The sequence below is a fragment of the Ammodytes marinus genome (assembly GCF_949987685.1).
Source record: "Ammodytes marinus genome assembly, chromosome: 22".
Lineage (NCBI taxonomy): Eukaryota > Metazoa > Chordata > Actinopteri > Uranoscopiformes > Ammodytidae > Ammodytes > Ammodytes marinus.
This window is the reverse complement of record NC_137226.1, coordinates 5,039,724-5,055,563: the sequence shown is the minus strand read 5'-3', so window position 1 is coordinate 5,055,563 and position 15,840 is coordinate 5,039,724. Positions and strand designations below refer to the sequence as shown.

Below are 15,840 nucleotides of genomic sequence, written 5' to 3'. Positions count from 1 at the left end.
TTCACACTCAATCTTTCAGTCATTATAGCGTCATATCCATTCATAGAAATCTAAATCACAATTTCTTTAGTGCTAAAGGTTTTTGACACAGTTTCTGGACTACATGTATGGGGGGTGTAGTCGCAACAAATGAGAGCTTTGCAACAAAACAATTCACTATTTAATGTTTACCATCCTTTACTGTTGACATAAAGTGGACTTCTTCCTGTACTCTACATAAAAAGACACATGCAGCAGCTTTAAAGTAATCAAATTTTGTATTTTCATTTTAAAAAAAATCCCAAAACAGGGTCTTATCGTGTGTAAATGGGCCAAAAAAAATGTATGATATGTAATCAATCTTATAATACATAGTACAATAAAGTGTGCAAAGAGAGAAGTTGTGTGAGGACTGGTCGGAAGTCAAGGGAATGGGGGGCCTCACGCACTGAATGCACTGTAGTTTCTTTGCTCCCCCGAACATGGGCAGAACATTTGCAGAGTTATTAACAATGCAAAACAATGCTATCGATGATGCTATTCTGTGATAAGACACTACAATTTATAACTTCTTCATACAAATTCAAATGCACAGTTTATGCGGTTATAAACATTCTGCAAAAAGAGAAAAAAAATCTAAACATTCTCGGAATAATTTTTAAAAAAAATACTCCTACCAGAAGCTGATTTTTTCGCATAGAGGAAAAGTCACATGCTAAGAGGACATATGATTTCCCTTCCTATCAAAGTGGTTTCGCGACATACAGTATATATCGATACTGAAAGTGTTTTTTATAATAATTTTTCTCTTACCACAGATTCAATTAATAATAAGTGTCAAAACATTCAAAATATCATCAATTTAAATCGATACCCTGTAACAGAGTGCAACTGTTTGAAGAAGACCAGTAACTTCTAAAGTAAATATTTACCTATTGTACAAATATTACATGCTACTGCCTTAATAGAAATGAACAAATGATCCTCTCTCTCTTTGACAACAGTAATCATTTATCAAAAAAAAGCATGAAAATGCAGGTAAGTCACTGACCGACCAAAAGCAAAACTAGTTCAGCTCTTTTACACTGAAGTTACAATCACTGGTTGGATTCTCCCGCCGATTCAGGCACTTACAATTGCACCATCTTGTTCTGTGTGTGGCGCACGTGCAAACCCCACTTCTCTTTCCGAGTTCAAGCCCACAGACAGAAGCACAGGTGGCCTTTTACAAGAAGCATTTTTGTTGCCATGGTGAGGGGCAGAGGAGAAGGTGTCAGTCGCTGAAAGATGATTCGCTATCAGAGCTGGTGGCGGCGACATCATCTTGATCCTCCGCGCTAGCCCCTCCTCCGTCAGGCACTGGGGCATCCGGGCAGCTGAGGACGGCAGTGATTGGTTAACTAATCCGTCAATTTATGTAGAGAGTTTTATTATATACCAACCCAAAGTACAAATGAAAGACTCACTCGAGCATGTTAGGATCCAAATTCTCCAAGACCATTTTATTCTTGATGGCCATAACTGGAACTCCCTGTGATGGAGAAAACATGTTTGGAGATTCAGAAGTTCCCACAGTTATTTAATAAAAACATTTTTTTTAAAGTTCTTCGGAGGGGGGGTCAGAGCGCAGGGTCAGCCATAGTACAGCGCCCCTGGATAAGTTTGACTTTAAGTGCCTTGCTCAAGGTCTCAATGGTAGAGATGGTGGGCCCTGTAGATGTAATACCAGCCACCACTAGTTTTACTACTAACAGCCTCCTGTCCGGTGCCGGGGATCGAACCAGCCCCTGTTCCTCTATGCCATCCTACAACCCTCATTGCTATTGTTTACAAGCAGGCATGTGTGATGAACTTACCACATGAACCATTTTCAGGTATCGGGCATAGCGTGGGTCCTTAGCCACCGTCATCACGTTCTCGGAGGCCCCTTGTGCTTTTTGTTCGGCTGCAGGCTCCGATGCAGCCTGAGCGGCCTGCAACATGAACATGCAAAACATGCGAATGAGTCAGTAGGAAGTAACAAGTGGTTTAGTTAAAAAAATTTAATAAAAATGTGGTTCCTTATTTTGCAGGTCTTCTGCCGGGCTTAAAGGTACAGTGTATAATATCGGAGTATTAACCGGTATCTAGCGGTGCATTAGGAATTGGCTGGTACTACCACGCTAAATGATTGTCTGTGATCTTACCTCTGGGGGGGGCAGGGTCCCTGCTGGTGGACCATCTGTCTGGACCTGACTGACCACTGTGGGCCCGTTGGTCTGAGCAGGCTGCTGCTGCTGCTGACTGACTCCATCTATTGTGACGTCTTCAAGCCCCGGAATAGAGGACAGCTGCTCGGGAAGAATTATAACATGAAATACATAATCAGTGCACAGGCAATGACATGTGTACTTATGCTGCGTTCCATACAACTCAGAGGTGGAGGATTTCCAAGTTGTAATTTTCGATTTCCGACCTCAAAGTGTTCCAGACAACTTGGAACGCCGTTTAAAGTCGGAGTTCCTACTCGTAAACTCAGAGAATATCCATCCACCCCGACTTTGGGGTCAGATGTCGGCGGTTGCAGCTGGAAAATCCTCCACCTTGAGTTGTATGGAAAGCAGCATAAGAGTGGGATGAACTGCAGTGGCTCGTGAACTCACCTTGGCTTCCAAAATGCACAGAGTGGTTTCAATCTGCTGTATGCGAAGAGATATGTTCGCAAGTTTCTGCGGGAGGGTGGGGGGGGAGAAGTTTGACAGTTCAGGATATGAATCAAAGTGTCACATAAGTCATTTATAGTTAAACGAAGAGAGTAAAGACAATACAAGAAGATATGAACATATACCTCTTCACAAACGGTGGAGAAACGGTTCAGGAAGCGGACTGTGTGCACAACAAACTGGTTGAGATAGGCGACCACTCTTCTCTGTTGAATAGCAGGGACCTGAAGGTAACACACAGACAACGTTATTTTAACAAGGAACCTGGTTGTAATGCAGTGAGGAAATAAAGCAATTCACATTAACCCAATACAGCCATGATGTCTTTTCACTATCATGACTTTATTTCATCATGCCATTCAAATTGCACAACTACTACACTAATCCTGCTCAACAGAAAACGACGTAAGTCAGCTCGTAAAGACATTTAAGACATTCTCCTATAAATACGTAGGATAATTGACATTTTGATAACAATTAAGGCCTCATTTTAACAGTAACTAATTCAGAGCCTAATAACTCTTTTTGAAGGACCTGTAGGAATCCTGTATTACGCCCTGTTTGCTATAATGTTTACTATAAATGACAAAACCGACATGGGCTTTAATTACAGATAAACACTTTATGTAAACAAACATTTCGGCCTGTTTCGTTTAGCTTCCGTAAATATTAGCTAACGTTATCCTTCTACAAACCTTAGTAAGATCAACTCCAGAACCAACTATCGGTAGCCCGTCCTCGTCCATGTTGGTTTATTATACTTCTTACAGATAATAGAGAAGTTTCAGTTCTAATAGCGAATATATTCACAGCAAAAAAAAGAAAAAAAAGCGGCACATCAACGAAAATTGCAGTGAAATGTTTTGCATGTGACTCTGGACTGTGTGATCACGTCGCTTCGTCATCTACGTCTAGAAGATACTTCCGGTAGAATCAGCCAATGGGAGTTGAGATTTTATTTGTGACTTTTATTCTGAAAAGAGGAAACGAGAGGGGGGCGCGTTGAGGATACGGGCGCTTGCGTGCTAACAGCGCATGTTAGCCAAAACATATAAACAATATTGTTTTACATTAATTGTTCGACTCTACCGGAGAAATATTTCACCAATGGAGGTCATTGGCTTAATAGAGAAAATACAAGGTATGTATTCAGATAACCTGTTCCCGCTGTAGTGTGAAGCAGCCTGTGTTTACGTCTGCGGGACCCGTCTATTTAATGGAATCCTGGTAGTCATCAGCTGTCAGAGTGGTTCTCCTGCTGCATTAGAAATGAACTTGTATTTTTTACATACTTTAAAAGATAATATCAAGTTAAAGAGTTCATTTTTAAGAGATCTCGATCACAGCTGCAGACACTTTAGATTGCATGTTTCAACTCATATAAAATAGGATTTCAGAAATTATACTAGTCCACAGTATTCTTATTGCAAGTTCTCTTGGGATAGTTTACACATAATTATTATTATACAGATTTATTTTTAAGTAATTCTGCCATTGCACTCATCTAGCAACTACTTCCATTGCCCCAAAAAACTTTTTTTGTTTTGCAAGTTCTCCTTTCAGTGCTTATTGATGCTTATTGATGCTGTATAGATGATGCATGCAAACAAGGATTTCAATTGTTTTTTTAATAACTTAATTGTAAAAAAGAGCAGTACAGTATACATCTGTTCAAGCATGTACACATTAACCTCTGCTGTATCAAGAACAATCATTACAAGTAAAAGATAGATAAATAGATAGATAGGTATCCCAAAGGAAATTCAGACATCCAGTAGCAAATTTAACATATGTAATAACAAAAAACAGACAACAACCAACATTTTTGTTTAAATTTAGCCTTGCAAAAAATAAAACCTAAGTTCAAAAGATAAAAATAAAAATAAAATAAATACATACAAAGTTTGTAGTCTGCATAGTGATTGGAATATATATCAAAATAATTGAACAGTTTTTTCCAGTTTAAATGTTTTACTTTTAGTTTTTTAAATTTTTTAGGTGCTCAGATTAAAGCTCTTTGATGGCCCTTCAACAGACTCATAATCTCTCACATTCCATCCACTTGGTTGTTGTTGTGTTCCAGAGAGGAGCCCGCCTCTGTCGTCCCTGCGCCTGCTGGTGCCCCCGCTGCAGCTCTTGTCGGCTGCTATGTGGCAGCTGGCCCGGCAGAAAGACGTCATGCACTACGGGAGGCTGCAGGAGTTTGTGTCAATGGTTACAGAGGCCGTGCCCGGGCTGATCAATGCCACGCAGAGAGCCCAACTCATACTGGGTCTGAGAGCCAGGGTGAGGAGAAGGTGTGTGTGTGTGTGTGTGTGTGTGTGTGTGTGTGTGTGTGTGTGTGTGTGTGTGTGTGTGTGTGTGTGTGTGTGTGTGTGTGTGTGTGTGTGTGTGTGGTGACAGTCAAATCTTTATTTCAGGTTTGATGATTTTTTTTCTTTTGCGGTAACAAAGTGGTGTTGATGTTTTTCCAGTTGATTCTGGAGCTTTGCAAAGGATCGGCTCGGGGTTCTGTTGATTCACCAGCGATCCAGAGACACTTGGATAGACTCCCGATAACTTTTAACACGGATGTAAGTGCAGTGAAGGAATGCCAATGTTTGTAAAGAAAATAAATCAACTGTGGGCCCTGCTGATGTATACAATAACAGCGAAACAGTAAATTGTCAGGTATTTTTTTTCAGTTATGAGAATATACCTTAAAGTGGTTACTGCTCTGACATACCAAAAGTTACATAGTGCACCTTTTAAATGACATGAATCCTTATCTGTGGCAGTACAGGGAGACAGAGCTGAAAACGACAGAGACAACTTTCATCGCACTCGTTCAGAGCCTGCTGAAAGATCCAGTTGAGAGAGCATACTTCTTCCAGGTCAGACATATTAAAACTATTTCTTTATTTGAGGATGTACTGTATTTAGTTCCTATAGTGAATTGATTCATCTCTTTACAGGAGGTTTTCCCGGTGGAATATGGGCCAAAGTACGACGCAGCTCTGCATGTGTTACTGTGGGAGCTGCTCTCCAAACTGGAAAAGCTGCTGCCGGTACCTGACTTAAAACAGGTATGTAGTGGTGTAGTAGTGGTGTAGTAGTGGTTACAGCGTCCGTCCATAGAGGCTCAGTCCTCAGAAACAGCAGACTAAGGGTTAGAATCCAGCCCGTGGTCGTTTTCTGCATGTCATTCCCCTCTCTGCCCCATTTCATCTCTGTCTCTCCAACTTGTCTAATAAAAATGCCATAAATAATCTTTAAAAAAAACAGGTTTGTAGTCTGTCCGGGTGTTTCAGGTTGTTTTCTACAACCGTAAATCATGTGTCTCTTTCCCCCGAAACCTGTAAAAAAAAAACAAGCGTGCTGTGATTACAGACCGCAGCCTGGCTGGACTCTGCTCCTTCTCTGTTGGAGGAATGTGTTCGCTCGTCACCCGAAGAGCTGAGCTTGATCGTGGAGCACTACAAGACCTCAGGACTCCTCAAAATGCCACGTGAGTACAGGGCCGGAAATGAAAAATGTTGACGATCTATGAATCATTTCAGTTAATGTTGAGCATATGCAACCAAGGGATTGGAGATACAAAAAGGCTGTATCCAATTGTGTTATTAATAGTGTTAACAGTTACATTTTGGACACTAATATGTTATAAAAATTAATTAAGATTTTAAAAGATAGTTTTTTAATGTAAGTTTAATACCCTTTAGCATTGCTGAGCAAGCACTTGTGTTGATGAAGACGTCATTCTGAAATTCTCTAGATTAATAGACATGAACAAAATTGTAGATAAAGGTTCATTTTCTGGTGTCTCAAAAAGTGCTTTAAATTTGGTTAAAAATAGATTTTCTACCATTTAATCCTAGTTTTGCTTTCCATACAGACAGCCCTTCATCCACCATCGGTAGCTGCATCCTGTCTGCTCTGTCCATCCCTCCCTCTCACAAGTCAAACATCTCCCTGGGACTAGAATCCGTCCACAGCTACGCCAACGTGCTGAACCCCGTCACCTTTGTCGGAGCGGAGCAGTACAGCGTTGTGACTGTCTACACCGAAGTGGGAGAAGCGTCCGAAACGGAGGCGGAAATGAACGAATCGGCCGAAGTTCAAGTTCAAACGGACTTCTACGAGGAAGAGATAGTGTCTGTCGTCGAGGGAAACGCTGCCGGTGGCGAGGAAGCCGACAGTTCGAAGGCAGAAGAAACGTGTGACGCCGTGGATGTCGCCAAAGCTTTGGAGACTCTGACCAAAACATTCGCGCTGAGGAAGGAGAGCCTCGGTCAAGACGCACAGACGGCACAGAGCGATGACTCAACCTTGAATGAGGATGAGATCGTGTTGGAGAATACACAAACGGAAGGACAAACAAATGAAGAAACGAGTGAACGGACTGAGGAGAGCAGAGAAAAAATGGAGGACAACCAACCCAGTGATACAGAGACCAATAGGAACTCTTGTACGGACTCGAATGAAAACCTTGAATCCTTTACCGCCAGTGAAGAAGTGACGGATAAAGATACATTTTCTGAAACACAACCGTCTCCGTGTTCAGCCAACGTGCGGCGATCCACTCGTCTACATCTGAATACATCACCCAGAATCAAGAGGTCATCCAGAGGAACGAGTGAAGAGCCAAAAATGTACTTTAAATTTGAATTCTCTAATATAGTACATTATTTTTTAAATAAGAAAATCCATTTTAAAACCTTTTTTCCTTAGTGTAGAAAGTAAAAGAGTATAAAAATGAACTTCATATTTTTGTAAAGACATTAATTTGCTTTCTTACTGAGAATTAAGTAAGAAGCTTGATACCACACCACACCGTCATATCTTTACGCTAAATATCAAGTTACAACCAACAGCCGGTTAGCTTAGCTTAGCATAAAGACTAAAAACCTTTCTACCAATTTAAACAAACAAAAAACATTTGAGTGATGTACATTTATAGATTTAACATATCTTTTGTATTTCAGTAGAAGCAGAGCTGACGTAACAGTTGCCCCCTCGGTTATAGCCGTCAAAGGATTTGACAAAGGTAATATTTTGACACAAAAGACAGAAAAATATATTGGACCTTTTGAATTAAAACCCATATATTTTACTGACTAACTTGTGGTTATTTCATTTTCAGGGGATTCAGAGGAGATGACGTCTTTCATCTTCACTTGCTCGCAGTGTCCCTTCCACGACTCGGACATGAACAGCCCGCCACACTTCCACATGCAGAGCGTTCTCACTGAGGTGTACAGGACCCTCTCAGAGTCAGGCTTCACTCCCTCTCCCTCCAGCACCGACCAGATCTTCACCTCCATTAAACTTTTCCCCAATGGAAACGCAGAGCAAGACAAAACAGCAGAGCAGCCTCAAAGTCCAAGTAAAGTCAATAACGTCTCTCAATCCAGCAAACAGAAGGCCCTCACGTGTGATACTTGCGGTAAGACATTCACGCGAACGTCAGACGTCAGAAGACACCAGCTCACTCACACCGGAGAGCGACCGTTCCACTGCTCTCAATGCAGCCGCACCTTCCAGCACTCGTGGGACCTGGCCAAGCACGAGAGCAAACATCACGGCCTGGCCATCTCCTTCTCCTGTCCACTGTGCAGGAGCTCCTTCGCCAACCTGCGTGCCCTCAGCGTCCACCATAAGACCTCCCACTCCCCGGAGAGCCAGCTGCCTCAGATCTGCTCCATATGTAGCCAGAGCTTCCCTACTGCCACGGAGCTCCTGGAACACAGGAAGGCCCACGTCGTCACCAGCAAGCGCTACGTCTGCCACCAGTGCAGCGAAAGCTTCGACTCTCTGCTGGCACGCTCCCAGCACCGGCAGACGCATCAGGTCAAGCGGCAGTTCAAGTGTCCGCACTGCGAGAAGACGTACACGCGGAGGTCGGACGTCAAGAGGCACCTATCCACGCACACCGGGGAGAGGCCTCACCAGTGTGACCAATGCAGCAAACGCTTCTCGCTACGCTTCATGCTAATCAAACACCTCCGCGTTCACACGGGGGAGCGGCCCTTCCAGTGCTCCCACTGCCCCAAGAGGTTCACCCTGGTGTCGGTGTTAGCCAGACACGAGCGGATGCACACCGGTGAGAAACCTTTTCTCTGCTCTCAATGCGGGAAGGGCTTTCTGTCGCAGGGAGAGCTTTCGAAGCACCACCGATCTCACGTGGACGACAAGCCCTTCTCCTGCCCGCAGTGCGACAAACGCTTCAAGAGCAAGAAGACGCAGCAGGAGCACATTGTGTCGCACGCCGGCGCCCGCCCGTTCCCGTGCACCTACTGCGTGAAGGGCTTCACCAAGCCGTACGCGCTGACCAGACACAACCTCATCCACACAGGAGAGAGGCCGTTCCCCTGCACACACTGCCACAAGACCTTCCTCACGCTGGGCGAGGCTCAGATGCACCAGCGCATTCACACCGGGGAGAGGCCCTACGCCTGCACCGCCTGCCAGCTCAAGTTCAAGAGCTCGTCGGAGCTGGCGCGACACAAGCGCAGCCACTCGGGGCTGAGGACGCCCAGGCCGCACTGCGAGCGCTGCGCCAAGACCTTCACCTCCAAGGCCAAGCTGCAGAAACACATGGAGACAACGCACAGGGAGGAGGGAGAGGCAGAACAGTCTGTGGACTCTATACAACCCGACGAATCAAATGACTGAATAGATAATACACTCGAGAATACATGAACCAGACTGTGTTTCAAGTCAGGCTTGAGTTGACTTATTTCTTTATCAATTTTAACAAGTTCTGATCAGGATTGAAACTAGTGTCCACAGCTGCATGTCTTGACTTTATTAACCAGTGTAAACAAAATTATCAAAATAATCTACACATATCTGTATTTTAATAGGTGCAACTTTCTCTCGGTTCCACTTTGCTGTGAAGTTTGCCACATGAAAATACCAATCCTGTTTCGTCAAGAATGAATTTGTTTGATAAGGAAATCGCAGCAATCACAGCAAAACTGTTGATTAAATTAGTTTTTCACTCAACGTTCTGTTTCTTTCTCAGTTTCAGGTTCAACTTTAGTAAATATAAACTGTGTAAATATATATATATATAGTAACACATTTAAATAATTATAATTTGATATATATAATTATTTAAATTTTGTTTAAGAAGCAGGGGTCCAACACCTGACTTGTTTAATTTAAAAAATAAATAAAACAAATATATATTATTAACCCCAGGACATACTGTGGCACTAATTTTACAATCAAAATAGTTATATAATCAAGAATATGTGAAAAAGGAAAGTTTTCAAAGCAAAGTTATAGTTGATCTAAGGCCATAGGGAAACAGCCGAGGCCTGTGTAATAGCCTATAATTTAGTAACATGCAAACTATAGCGTTCTTTAATTGATGTTTTAGGTCATTTTTTCATTGTCTCACGGTGGGGTCACTAGATGATTAACAATGATAGACAACCAGAAAAACATTTTTGCTACACAGTATGTTTCCTCATCTTTGCATTTTCTTCCTCCAGCGCTTCCATGAGGTGGACATTTTTGTTTCTTAGTAAAATGTCTCAACAACAATTGGGTAGATTGCAGTGAAAATGGCCATCAGGAAGATGAATAGCTTTTCCCTTGAATCTCCTTCCTGCACCATCATCAGGTAATAAAAGTTTATGTCTGTAAATACCTTCAAAACTAATGAAATTCCCATCTTTGCTGTTGTTTGTTTTTGATGCTAATTAGCAAGTGTTAGCATGTTGAAATAAGCTAGTGCACGTGGTTAACTTTCTATCTTCATATTAGCATTTAGTGGTACACCTCCAATGAGCTAGTAATAGACTATGTGACTCTGTCTTGTTCTTTAGTTTTTTTTGCCATTTGCAGGCCTGTAAAGATGCATGCAATCTTGCAATTTAAGAAGGAATAATGTACTATTTGTTTTAACCACTACTACCTGTAACAAGTGGTTGGAGGTTGATACAGCTTTCACAAAACAGAAAAGTTGGGCCAAAACACTTAAAGGTGTTCCCTAGATGTTGTTTTTATTGTTTGCAATTCTACAGCCTGTCGAAAATAGAGGAGTGCTTTCCCCTGCTGCACCACTTCTCTGCATTTCTGTTAAGAAATGTCCCCCTGCTGCAAGCCAAGTTTCAGGTGATGTATTTCCTTTATTTCTGTCCAGAGTGCACATAAAACCCAGTGAGCAAAGATTAATTATAAACATCATAAACATAACCTCATTTCCTCTACAAGCCTCCAGCTGTCTGTGGTAAAATAAAAAGCTAAAAAAAATCCCCTCCATCTTGCACCCTGCCCACTGTTATGTACTTCATCAGTCCTTGTAACACGGCAAAGACTTCAAAATTGTAAAATATCGAATTTTGTCGCATTTTTTAATACCAAGACTTCTAAACTATTTTACGCAGCCCCCCCCAAAAAAAAGATAAAATGTGGGATCTGAAGGCTGTATTACCCGTCCTTAGCTCAATCTGTCTGGGTATCCCCAGCTCCAGCATCATGTTACCTCAATACATTTCTGTATAAAGAACGATCCATTGGAACGTGTTAAATGAAGTGGGAGGTTTTAATTAGCAATGACTGGATGGGGGGTTAATGGAAGGGAACTTAATGGGAAGTGGGAATGACCAGGATAAAACTGTTTGCATCATTAAACAAAGGACCGACAAAGGGCAGCTATATGCATTCTAAAGGGGGGCCGTGATTTGATATTAGTTTTCTATTTTTAGGATAACATAGGCCTGGGTGAGAGGATTGGAGGGTGGGGGTTTATGTGCTTAGGGCATGTAATGATTCCATTATTTAAAATTAAGCTTTTATTTGATAGTTTTTTGATAAACTGCAAACATTTAAAAAATAATCGGCTTCCCTCATGTCTTTGACTGACATTTTTCCACATAAAAATGTGGGCTATGAGAGTTTGCATTTCCATTTGTCCCTTTATTATACAAATTAAACATGGAAGGAGTTTTTTTTACACCTCACAAAAACATCACATACACTTTATAGACGGAGCTCTGCAGTTCTTTTATTACACAAATGGACGATCGTAAAAACTCAAAGGGATGTCTTGTCCTCCGCACCGGGAGAGGGTGTGCATGGCTGGATTTCAGGTCCTTTCCCACTGCAATCACCTCTCTCCTAGACCAGAGTGAGGACTGAGGGGTAGCAGCCAGCAGCAGATGTTGGGATTTGACTGTCCGTGGAGGAATTTGTAGAGCTGGTGGACCATGCAGGTGGAAGGAACGCTCGAAATAAACGAATAAATAGGGTGGAAACAAGCGGGCTGTGGATGCAGATAACGGCGCGACGCGACAGCCATCATTGTGATTTACAGGGCGGTCGACGTTAGCGGTGTTGGTGGCGGATTAACAACCCAGTCATAAAATAAGTGGGGGATCGTGTGTTGCAGGAGGACGAGAGTGAAGGTGCTGATAGAGGAAGGAGGAGTGTGTGTAGAAAGGAGAGAGAGAGAGAGGGGTGTAGATAAAGCCAGAGCCCGAGATCATGAGCTTTGCATTGCCGTACGGCTCGCTGTCAGCTCGGCCGAGTCCCAGCAGACGTTCGTTGGATTGGGAACGCGAGCATCTAGCTGTGCGACGACTTTCCTCTCCGCAGGGTCTGGACCTGCTAACTCCGCCTCCTCTCCCTCGTAGGCCCTCTGCCATCCCGGGCTACCTGCTGTCCACCTACCAGGAGCAGGAGCAGGAGGAGCAGCTCCACGAGCAGCAGACGCGACTCTCCTTGTCCGTGTGCTCACAGGCCTCCCTGGCGCCCCCTGCACCTCCACCTGTGGGCTCTGCCCCGCCCTGCTGCCGCCTAGTGGGAGTCATGCACATCCTGCGCCTGGGGCTCCTGGCCTTCAGCTGCCTCTTCTGGGCGGCCGGCTTGGCCCTCTTCACCCTGGGCGTGTGGGCGCAGATCTCCCTGGCGGACTACATGCTGCTGTCTGCCAATCGCTACCCCAACGCCCCGATCATCCTCCTGACCACAGGCGCTGCCGTCACTGCCTGGGGCTTCCTGGGTTGCCTGGGGGTGGCTGCGAACCTGCCCTGGGTGCTTAGGGCTTACGGGTTCTTTCAACTGGCTACGCTTATAGGCGGTTTGGCAGCTGGACTCTCTGGCCTCTTTTATCGCGAAGACATCGCTGGAGGATTTCGCAGCGGCTTACAGCGAGCGGTGGCCGGCTACACAGAGGATGAAGGCCGTGCCGATGCATTAGACAGCCTCCAGAGGGCCCTGGAGTGTTGTGGAGCGGAGGGATGGCGTGACTGGCTCGTTTCAGACTGGGCTATCCAGCATATGACCTTCATGCCCAACGATAACGGCACATCGGTGTCCCTGCCCGACAGCTGCTGCATGAGGCGCAAGGGCTGCAAGAATCGACCTCTTCTGTCCGATGATCTCGAAGGAGTAGTGGCCGCAGGAATCCACCCACACGGCTGCTTCCGCAAAGTCTTCAGTTTGGTCAACGACAACGTCTTCCACATTGCTGCCACTGTGTTAGGACTCGCCTTCACCCAGATCGGAGGCATTGCCCTGGCTTGTCTGCTAGCCAACAAACTGGCACCAAGACAACATCGCCGTGTGGTGGCACATTGATGATCAATTTTAAAAGTTAGGCAACCTACACCAAGGATTGACAGTAGATAATTAGTGGGAATAATGTATGCCCTTAAACTAAGAGTAATAGAGTTGCAAATGGGGGGCTAGGTATTTCAAGTCCTGTTCATTTTCTTCATGCACCTTTGCAACTCTTGCGACTCAAGTGTTTGCCTGACTTTGTCTAAAATACGATTAGTTTAACCTTTGTGGGAAAGAGTGAGGAAGAGAGGTGGGGTAAGATGTTAAGCTAACTTTATTTTAGGCCTAGCTTTAAAGGGGACATCTGCCATCACAAATTGGCCTTGGGACTTTTTAATTTTTGCAGTATGTTTGTTTCAGAAATGTTTAAATGTTGGCATGGACTAATAATGTAGAATGCTTAGATTAGATGAATAAATATTGCATAGGGTTTAACTAACCACCCTTAATTTCTCCTCAAGTTGCCTCCTTCAGTCTCACCACCAAATGCACAGGAATGTTCACCAGCAGTTTCCCACTAAGGAAGATTTAGTCTGGCCGTGTTCAGCAGATGTTCGTACCTAGATAATTTAGTTTTCCCATCACAAAGACTACACTGTGCTAGAATGGTGCTTTTGAAAAGAGCTTAATAATCGTTTGCTGTCTGTGGTGTTTTGTGCCGTTTACCTATCTATCTGTTAGGCGTGTGTGTTTAGGTGCTTTAAAAATGGGTTTCTTCCAGATGGTCTCTGTTGCTAAAGTTCCTATATTCTGAAGCACAAAATTGTTTTAAATCACTGAATATTGTAAATAACACTTTTGAACATGACTTCTAAAACACTCACATACACTGGCATGACCCACTACTAGCATGAAACAGAAAGTATCAAACAACTTTTTATGAACTATCTTTAATTGCCTTTTTACCTTAGCCTAGCATTAAGACTAAGTGCAGGGGGAAACAGCTAGCGGGCTAGTTGATACACTTCATATTTGTTTAAGTTAACAAAAAGAAAATAATTTAAAAAGATGTAACATAATGTACTTAGTAGTGAGCTTTAGAGGTTACCATTACACTAGCTAGCTAGCTAGCTGTTGTTTTTTATGTTTACAGACTTTTGCTATGCTAAGCTAATTGTCTCCTGGCTACATTAGCTATTCATTTATGTTTCCAATCAGGCTAATCTCTAATCAATAAAGTTAATAATACATTTATTTACCAAAATGTCAAACTATTCCTTTGATAATTGTGAAAATATTTTTCTCATATGAACAAATTACATGTTTTTAAGATAACAATATGCACCGAGAGGATCCATTCGCCTTCCTTCTAGCCTTAACATCTCACACCCTATACCTTTCCTGTTCAGGATAGGCCTTGTTATTGCTTGTGTAGTTGTAATGTATGTATATAAAGCCTATATCCCACATTCAGACATATCCTATATAATGTATTCAAACAATTACAAACAGTCTAACCAAGCATGACTGAAACTGTTATATATTTATCTGTCAACAATAAACAAAAAATCTTTGCCTCATCACAAGATATCGAATATGATATCGATTAGACAATGACACTGGAATGGGAATGCCCAAGTGTGCTTCCCTTGAAATATATTAATGATATAAATGTAAATACGTAGTCTAATATGTCCGACATACAGTACATCATTGGTAAAGGCACATCTGCAATGTCTAATAAACATCTTGTGAATCACTGGGATCTTGTAAAGAGCCATTTTTTGAGGTTTTTAATTTGAGTTGGAAAAAAGTGAAGAATATTCCTCTTTTTGACAGATGGCAGGCTTCAACTACGTCCTGTCTGCATTTTTAAAGACCTTTTATAAGAGGCTCTGGGTTGTTATTTTATGAGAAAGACTCACTGGATGTGAGCCAGAGTGGTAAATTCTCAGCCCTTGCGTGGTGGTCGATCCCTTGTTGGGACCTCTGGCCTGGGCAAATTTCTGAATTACGGCAATAACTGGATGACATTTCTACCACCTGAGACATATGTGATTAGATCTGCCCTTGAAGGGGGGAGACAAAAACACATACAGACGCATTGCAGAGTGTTGTTAAAAAAAACAACAGCATCACCATGCATTGATTTGGTTAATGGAGCAGAAAATCATCTTCTCAAATTTTTGTAAGGTGAAGTATAATTTTCTTTTGTAATTTATCACAAAATGTACCCTTAAAATCATACAGTATATAACAACAATAGGCTTTGGGGCTGTGTCCTCCACTCAACCACACAGCCTACCATTTTCATGACCTACATGTAATTATGTTATTGATTAGCCTACATGATGCTCCAATAAGGCTTGCGGATGTGTTATGTCTGATTACACTGTCCTTGATCAACCTATTTTGCCCGAGGTTGCCAGCTGTTTCGTCACACAAAAGATGAGCTGACGAGAGAGAGACGGTTGTGCAAACATCTTTACTCAGGGAAAAGACCACACAAGGCACATTTTGCTCATAATATAGGTGTACCACTGAAAACTATTTTGGGGTTGGACACTTTAATGTGCGCTATATTTATGACTTGGAGTGAGTCTACCAAAACAACTGCTCTCCAGAAGGGACATTAAATGGCTGCAGAGTGGTGCAGATCATAGTC

At 42.8% G+C, this 15,840-nt stretch overlaps 3 protein-coding genes across 3 annotated transcripts; 2 read left to right on the top strand and 1 right to left on the bottom strand.

Annotated features, from left to right (window-relative positions):
• Nucleotides 1-7: 7 nt before the first annotated feature.
• Nucleotides 8-3,542, bottom strand: washc3 (WASH complex subunit 3). The gene is made up of 7 exons (XM_080050720.1): nt 3,377-3,542; nt 2,807-2,905; nt 2,622-2,687; nt 2,166-2,309; nt 1,836-1,952; nt 1,446-1,510; nt 8-1,355 (listed from the first exon to the last, which is right to left on the bottom strand). The coding sequence occupies exons 1-7, from the start codon at nt 3,425-3,427 to the stop codon at nt 1,253-1,255; spliced, it is 645 nt and encodes a 214-aa protein (XP_079906846.1). The 5' UTR covers nt 3,428-3,542; the 3' UTR covers nt 8-1,252.
• Nucleotides 3,543-3,682: 140 nt separating this feature from the next.
• LOC307268570 (uncharacterized protein) lies at nt 3,683-9,574 on the top strand. Its single transcript, XM_080051259.1, has 9 exons — nt 3,683-3,822; nt 4,765-4,967; nt 5,156-5,254; nt 5,459-5,554; nt 5,636-5,746; nt 6,051-6,168; nt 6,556-7,312; nt 7,646-7,707; nt 7,804-9,574. Exons 1-9 carry the CDS (start codon nt 3,717-3,719, stop codon nt 9,333-9,335), a joined length of 3,084 nt encoding a protein of 1,027 aa, XP_079907385.1. The 5' UTR covers nt 3,683-3,716; the 3' UTR covers nt 9,336-9,574.
• Nucleotides 9,575-12,158: 2,584 nt separating this feature from the next.
• On the top strand, nt 12,159-13,253 carry LOC307268311 (tetraspanin-7-like; the record flags this gene model as incomplete). Its single annotated transcript, XM_080050891.1, has 1 exon — nt 12,159-13,253. One exon carries the CDS (start codon nt 12,159-12,161, stop codon nt 13,251-13,253), a length of 1,095 nt encoding a protein of 364 aa, XP_079907017.1.
• Nucleotides 13,254-15,840: the final 2,587 nt, after the last annotated feature.